General features: G+C 32.5%; 1 protein-coding gene across 1 annotated transcript in view; it reads left to right on the top strand.

Moving 5' to 3' along the window:
- Positions 1-6,106: 6,106 nt before the first annotated feature.
- Positions 6,107-8,483, top strand: part of LOC108725801 (sodium channel protein Nach) — a 19,411-nt gene continuing 17,034 nt past the window's right edge. The window contains exon 1 of the mRNA XM_018453025.1: positions 6,107-6,261. Coding sequence (XP_018308527.1) covers positions 6,107-6,261 — 155 coding nt within the window. The remainder of the gene's footprint in view (positions 6,262-8,483) is intronic.

Raw genomic sequence — 8,483 nt, 5'->3', positions numbered from 1 at the left:
CAGGAGGAAGGATGAAAATCAAAATGGGACACAAGAAGAGGAAAGGGAAGAAGAAATTATAATATGGACAAAGAGAGAGGAGGCGATAAGAAACTTCAAGACCAGAACAGAAGAATTGGATGAGAAGGAAAAGAAGAAAGACGAGTATAAGACAGAGGAAGAATAGGAGGAGATCAAACAGATAGCACAGGAAGACCTGAGCAAAAAAAGGATAAAAAGAAGGAAGAAAATAGGATATAAAAACTGGTGAGATAAAAATTGCACAAAGAAAAAAAGGGAAGTGAAGAGGATGTACATGAGATGGAGGAAAGGAAAAATAGGAAGAGCGAAGTACTTGGAGGAGAAAAGAATGTTTAAGGGCCTGATGGAGAAGAAACAAAATGAAAAAAGGAAAGAAGAGAAAGAGGAGCTCAAAAAGCTGAAAAGGGATATATGGAAATTTATAAATAAAAAAAGAGGCAAGAGGACATGGAAGGAGAATATAGGGAAAGATGAATGGAGAGGATTTTTCATGGAGTTACTGGATGGAAGAGAAGGAGGACAAGACAGATAATAGACAACGGAAAGAGAAGGAAGGAGAGGAGTTGAAGGAGGAAATAAAAAGTGATGTAAATAAGATGAAAGTAAGAAAGGCATCAGGAACGGATGGGATACCAATGGAGACTTGGAAATACACGGGAGAAGGCCTGTGGAGGAAACTGGTGAACTTAATGCAAAAGATATGGAGGGAAGGTACGATTCCATAGGAATGGAAGGCAAGCATCGTTGTACCACTGCACAAAAGAGGGGACGAGGAAAAAGTAACAAATTATAGGGGAATTTCACTCCTGTGTACGGCTTATAAAGTATATGCAGAGATATTAAGAAGCAGGTGAAAAGGAGGTGGTAGCAAAGGAATTAGTGCCGGAAAGTCAAGCAAGTTTCAGAAGAGGAAGAACGACGATGGATAACATCTTTGTACTGACGCATCTGGTACAGAGAGATAGTAAAAGGGAGACGGAGAGAAGGAAAATATATATATGATGTTCGCGGATTTGAAGGCAGCCTTCGACAAGGTGGATAGAGGCAGACTATGGGACATACTAAGAAAGAAAGGGATAAGTGAGAATCTGGTGAAGAAGATGGAAAAGATCTATGAAGGCACAGAGGTAAAGATGAGAACGAGGCCATACTGAGAAGTTTAAGACTGGTAAAGGTGTGAGGCAAGGGTGTGTAATAAGTCCACTTCTATTTAATTCGTACATTGCGGATTTAGATAAGGAGCTAGAGAAAAGAGGGATAGGAAGAGTTAAATTAGATAGGAATAGGATTTGATCTTTAGCGTACGCAGACGATATTGTATTGGTAGCCAAAAGTAGAGAGGCTTTACAAGATATGATGGGAACTTTCAGAAGATTTTTGGAGGATAAAAAACTAGAATTGTATACAGAAAAAACGAAAATAATGGTAGGTAATAGGAAGGAGAGGGAGAAGAAAGAGAAATGGGTATGGGGGGGGAAGAAATAGAGGAAGTTGAAGAATTTTTAGATAGAAAGAATATTTAGGATTTGTATTGAATAGAAGAGGAGACTATAAGGAACATATAAAAGAGATGGGAAGGAAAGGGAAGATGACAGCAAGAAAAGTGTGGAGTCTAGGTGAAAGAATATGTAGGAATGATTTTAAGAGGAGGTGAGTATTATTTAAATATTTGGTACAGAGCGTAATGTCGTATGGGGTAGAAATATGAGATTGGGAGGAAAAAGAGGTGTAGAGAAAATAATGTTAGACTATGTAAGATGGATTTTTAGTTTGGATTTTTATACACCTAGATATTTGATAATGAGGGAATTAGTGATGGACAAAATGAGAGTGGGATGGGGGATAAGAGCGAGAAGATATGAGGAAAAGATAAAGAAAGGGTTAACAGGAAGGTTAGTAGGAGAATGCTGGGAGGAAAAGCAGGGATACTGATGGAAAGATAGATACAGAAGGGAGAGAGAAAGATATTATAATAGGAATGAATGGGGAATAGAAGCCCCGGAAGTAATGGAGAACGGGACGGTTAGTTTGGAGAAAGAGTTAATTAATAAGGAAAAGGATGTACAGATTCAATGGGAGAATAGTAGATTGGAAAAGGCTAGGTATAATGAGAAATATGAAGAGATTAGAAATAAGGAAAGAGGGCCGATGTATTTGAAAGAAGAAAGATTGGAATTAATAAGGAAAGGAGATGAAGTAAGGGCGTTAGCTAGCCTGAAGTGTAGAAATATGGAGGAGGCAAACAAATATTGGTTAGCAGGAGACGAGGATAAAACGAAGTATGTATTCTGTGGAAAAGGTAGAGATAATATAGTACACTATGTAGGGGAATGCGAAGAAGTGAGTGGGAGGTTTAAGGAATTAGGGGAAGGGAATGAAAAAGTTATAGATAGGTTAAGGGGGAAGAAATTGGACGATTGTAAGGGCAAGATAATAAAAAAATTATGGAAAGATAAAGAAATAATACTGAGGGTGCGTCCACTTAACACTTGCAGCGCCCAAAAACCCGTTCCACATAACGACCGCGATTGTTGTGGTCGCAACCAAAACGTCATAAATGACGTCATTAATCACGACCGTGTCGAGCTCACGACGCACATGATTCGTAGGTGGGTCGTTTCGTCGTCTGCTATCGTTGTGCGTCATTTTAAGCAGACATTTTGTTTTTTTCCCAGTATTATTAGATTTTCAATATGAAAAAAGTCTCTTTATATGATCCGAAAAGAGATAAACACTACTTCCCATTCATCATCAGAACTCGATGAGTCTTCAGATTTATATTTTTTACAGCGCAGTACGATTACCTCAATGCATCCATATTACAAAAACTATTCACACACAAAATTCGTTCCACTTAAGATTTCGCCCGCAGAGCTCACAAGCTAGTGGAACGGCAAATACATATGGCCGTGGTCGTGGTCATTGTGGATTTTAAATGGAACGCACCCTAAGAAGGAAAAGGGAAGAGAGATAGGGAGTAGAATGGGGATAAGTACTGTAGGATAAGAAAGGCTGTGAAAGGCTGTGAAATAGGATATAGGTTATAGAAAATAGAATAAATAATACAAGAACATAGTAAGATAATATAAGACTGACTTAGATAAGCGTAAGGTGATAAATATGTCATAATCGGAAAGCGGCAATGATAAAGATAAAGATAGAAATAGAAAATAAAAGTAAATAGTTAAATAGTAAAATAGTTAAATAAGAGCGCGTATGAAGTATGAAAGAATGAATGAGGTAAGAATTTATTGTAAATCAAGTCCCCTTCTTGGCTATGTATTTAAATGCTGAAGTGTAATAAATTCTATTCTACTCACAATGTTTGGACATAGTAACGAGATAAAGACATCCATACAAGCAAGATTTATTATGTTACCTACAGTATGTGTGAAAATGTTCTCTAAAAATGTTTAAAGAAAGGGTGACGACAAAGAAAACGAAAAAAAATACAGCAACACTTGGAAATAACTATGTGGGCGTTCATATTTGACCAAAAAAGTTGGAATAATCCTAAAGGGCTGTACATCGTTTTCACCTAACAACACTCAGACTATGAATAATGCTAGATTGATCTCGAATGAATATACGGCGAAAAATCTAACCGCAGATGATATTCTAATTTTTGCGTGCCGCTCAACATTATGGTTAGGCTTTTGCGAGGATTACAAACGTGTGGTAATTAATGTTCGTCACGAATTAATTTTAATACGAGCGCACAACAACAATTACCTTGTGAGAGATCCAGCGGCAGAATTGATGCTTGAACCCAAGTAGCACAGCAGCGCCTGCAAAGCGCTAAAAAAGCGCTTATACATATATATACTTTTTTAGCATTTTTTTGACACTTTATGCGCTATGTGCTACTTGGGAATTATTCAAAGTACAGTGACGAGTCTCACGTTATGTTGAACAAAGTCAATAAACTATCCATGCTGCGCGCCTTGGAAAGCGAATAATATCTGAGTATGAATTTCCGTTCATGGGATCTGTACGAGTAACTCCTATTGCCGACGAAGCACGCCTGGGCTATCAAGACTGTGACTCAACTAAAAAAACCACGATATATTACCTTTGCTATGCAGACTAGTGCGATTATTTCTTCGTAATATTTCAGTCTTCAAATCAATTTTCAAATTTCTTTTATTATCCAGTCATTTATGTCTGACATCCGTTCTAATAAGGTTATAATCGTGAAGACACTCGATTCACCAGCATGTCGGGGATATTAGGAATAAAATTTTTCAATAATATATCGAGTTAAACGTACATACACTTGACAAGAAACCTATAAGTAGCAGGTTCCGTGAGTAATCGATCAGAAGCGACTATCTTCGCTCGCGTGGATATTAAATTTTGAAGGTGACGCTTGTCATGCCGTAATCCGCGTCTCGTTTTGCCGCCTGACTCAGCAAGAGTCATTAATAACTTCGAGGAGGTAGATAAAGTACTAAACACCACAGGAACGTCGTTGCTTATGCACACGTCATTACTCTGGCTAACCAGATTCGATAAAGACTCACTAATACATTTCTTGATGATGATTATTTTGAGTAATTATATATCTAGTGAAAATGTTACGTAATACTTATGAAAGCAAAGAATTTTTTTCTTAATTCTTACACATAAAACCAAGAGAAATAAACTTGAACATAAAGCAATTATAAATAATGTTTGTTCATTATTTCTAAACTTTGATGACAGATATTCATTTCATGTTTATGAGTTATGCATTATAATGTAAGAATGCATTACACTAATTTTTTAAATAATATAAATAGATTACGAAAAAAATTACAGATTATTTGTACTTACAAATGACACAAGAAATTTATTCACTATTTAAATTGTAGAAACTATTTTAATAAGCAGCAAGACTTTATTTATATTCTAATGGAAATATATGGAAATATATAAAATACTGTCAATTTGTTTATATAAATACTTTTAAGTATTCAATAAAACTTTGCATAAATTATTTTAAGTACTTAAAGTATTTATACAAAAAAATTAAGATTTTTGTAATTCTTTTAAATTTTAGTAAATAATAAAACAAATAAGATAGATAAACAATAAAAATATAGATATTATTCAATAAAAATAGAATGTTATAAACAAAACTTTCATATGTACATAATTTAATTAAGTATAAATATTAATATTTGTAAGAATGAGTGTAATACATTTTTTTAATATTTTCAAAATTTAATATACGTAATTTTGATAAGTACTTCAATTTTAATTGTAGTATATTCAGCGCATGTACTAAAATTTTATCTGAAATAATTTTGTATATTATATGTCGTTAAATTTATCCGAGCATAAATTATAAATTTAAATGAGAAATGCTTTAATTTAAATGTTTTAAAGGAAAAATAGAAATAATCTTTTCTTAAATCTCTTCGAAGCAATTGTAGAATTACATTGGCTATAGAATACCCTTCTCGCAAAGAATTAACTTCGATCCACAATACATTTTTAAATAATTACATGACAAGATTGAACTGAATCGCTCTAGATAAAAAAGAAATAATCCGTTTTTTCTACAGAAAAGTAAACTATATAAAGTTAATTTCATATAAATCATATATTTATATATACTTTAATGGTAGCATTTAACAGCGCTCAATACACATTTTTATCCTTTCTCTGATTGTGAGCATACTACGTTATCATTAATATTCATTGGTATCAGGCAAATGTTTCATTATCGCGAAATGTAAACGAAGTATTCCAATTTAAAAGAGTAATAATGACAAGTGGCACGAGAATCTGTAATGTATGCATTAGATGTGCTTTAACATTTTCATCGGTTAATAATTAATTACACATGGATAAACTCGCGACTAGGAAAGTTGAAATTATCACACGCCAATCGATGAAAAGTCGAATAAATTTTTTATGTTGTTGTACTATATGCTTTTGCTATTTACTCTGTCCGATATGCAGCAGTTAATACGCTAACGTACTCGTGAGAAGAAAATGTTACACCGTCTTTCCATTTATTCTCTCGCGTAATATTATTCTCAGCACAATTGACAATTGCAATTTGTAACATTAAATTTCGTTTATAATCGAAATAAATATGAAATCAAGTAGAATACAAATTCGACATAAAATATCAATCGCAAATGCTAAATGTTGGAATATTTTGAAAAGGCAAGCTACCGAATTTTGCAATAACACTGGATTACATGGTTATAAATACATCAGTCAAACTCAACGTTCCAAAATAGAGCGGTATGTGTAAACTTTCTAATATATTATAATTTTAAACGTAAATTGATAAATATAAAATATAAAAACATACATAATTTATCAAGATATTATGTGACTAAAACTTTTTCATATTTTTAATACTTTTTAGTATTTACTTATCAAAATAGTGCACATTAACCCTTCGTTGTCACACCTTTGTAAAGTTTCATTTGATCGAGTGATAACACCTTTGTAAAGTTATGACTCGATCAAATTGGACAGTTGATGCTGACATTCTAAAACTATCTGTTTGATATAAACAAAATGTGGAATATACTTAAATATTATAAAATATGTTTTATTAATGGTAACGTTACGAATTAACTAACAATATATTTAAAAATTCTTGAAGACACACGCGTAAAAAAATGAACTGTAAAAAATCATAACTTTTTCATTTTTTAAACTTTTTTAGTTAAAATTTTAGGGTGATACTATTAAAATGTAGTACTTTCAAATAAAAATGTGTACTGGGTATATCAAAAAAAATTTTTTTTTTTTCGAGACGTGTGTGTGTGTGTGAAGAGAATTATTTTCTCTTTAAACAACTACCACACATGTATTGATACTTTTTTGAATAGTCTGTCTCAACTGACAGAAGATACTTCAAATTTCTGATTCGCATAAGGCTCGATTACGAGTTACGCCATAAAGTTATAGAGCCTGAAAATCATTTTGACCAGCGCGCGTGGTAATGATAGGTTATTAATACAAGGGGAATACCTATATGTTAGTTAATAAATTTCTTTTAATTTATTAGGTTAATTTTTCTTCAAGCTCAATTTTTTTAAAACCAGATAATATATATCCGTTTTTTTAATTAAAAATTTAACTTTAAACGGATATTAAATTAAAAATTTAATAGCCATTTAAAATTACTCCGTCGTAAATATATATTAAAACTTTTGCAGAAATAAATAATATGTATAAATAATAATATATTAGCTCTATAACCAATTAATAAAAATCTTTAAAATTTAAATTTAACTTCAGTGTTAACAAAAAATTAAAAATCTGAAAATAATTAAATCTAAAAAATGAAATACCTATAATATGAAATATGGGTTAAATTTCAAATTTCAAAACGTGCAATGTGAGTAATTGTGAGTGCTAAACGAGTATTTTATACTCATAGCTAAAAATACGTTTTTATTTCAAATTTAAACAGCACGTATTTACTCAAAAATACTCATAATGTATACGTTATTATCACTCGGATATATTCATATGCAATCCACTTGCACCACTCGTTTTACGGAAAAATTCCTATTTGCGACCTAAAAACAGAATCATACTCATTAAGTGAAATGAACGTTTTTACCACTTTTCACCTTAAGCCTATTCTACAATGTGCTTTTTGTTTCTTATTTCTTGCCTTTTGCTATTTTTTGTATCTTGCCTTTTTGCTTCTTATCCCGTTTTTCGTTTTCTGTTGCTCAAGATAAACGTTAACGAACTTCAGAAAAAACAGAAAACACATATCAAGAAATATAATTGTCGATAAAACGATCACAAAGAAGAAAAAAGCAAAAGGTAAAAACCAAGAAACAGAAAACAAAGCACGTTGTAGAACAACCATTAAACTAACCGTTTGCTCAGGCTAAAAACGGGCTGAAAACGGTGAAAAATTTGTATTTAATAGGGTATATACATCCCCAGATGTAATACATATACAATAAGTGTTTTTTTAAACATAAGTTGATTTAGTTTTTACATACATATAATATTTGTTAAGTTTTTAATTAGCTCTCCTCTTTTATATAGCGCTTTTATATAGTGCGCATTATATACAGGGTGTTTCCAAATTAAATGGCAAAACTTCGGGAGCGTGTAGAGGAGTAAAAAACTAAGAAAAAAAGTCCTATAGACATATGCTCGTTTTTGCTCCGTTTCAGAGAAATCGAAAAAAAATGTTTACATTTCTTGCCATATCTAGCACCGACATATTTGATTACATTTTCCACTTTCTGTTATGAATTTGTCAGTCGCTCTTTGAAAGCCTTTAACAGTAGATGAATTTTGTCTTTTGCAATATGCCGCGTACGTATTCTAATAGTGAATATGCTGATATGGTTTTTGTATACGGTTTCTGCAACGGTAATGCTTTAAAGGCGGTGCGAGAATATGCACGACGATTTCCAAACAGAAGAGTGCCAAACCGAAGAGTGTTTATGTTGACATTTAATAGATTGCGAGAGACTGGA

This window comes from Mycetomoellerius zeteki, unplaced genomic scaffold (assembly GCF_001594055.1).
Source record: "Mycetomoellerius zeteki isolate Tzet28-1 unplaced genomic scaffold, Tzet1.0 scaffold364, whole genome shotgun sequence".
Classification (NCBI taxonomy): Eukaryota; Metazoa; Arthropoda; class Insecta; order Hymenoptera; family Formicidae; genus Mycetomoellerius; species Mycetomoellerius zeteki.
Note: the sequence above shows the minus strand (reverse complement) of the source record. Positions and strands in the feature narration are given on the sequence as shown.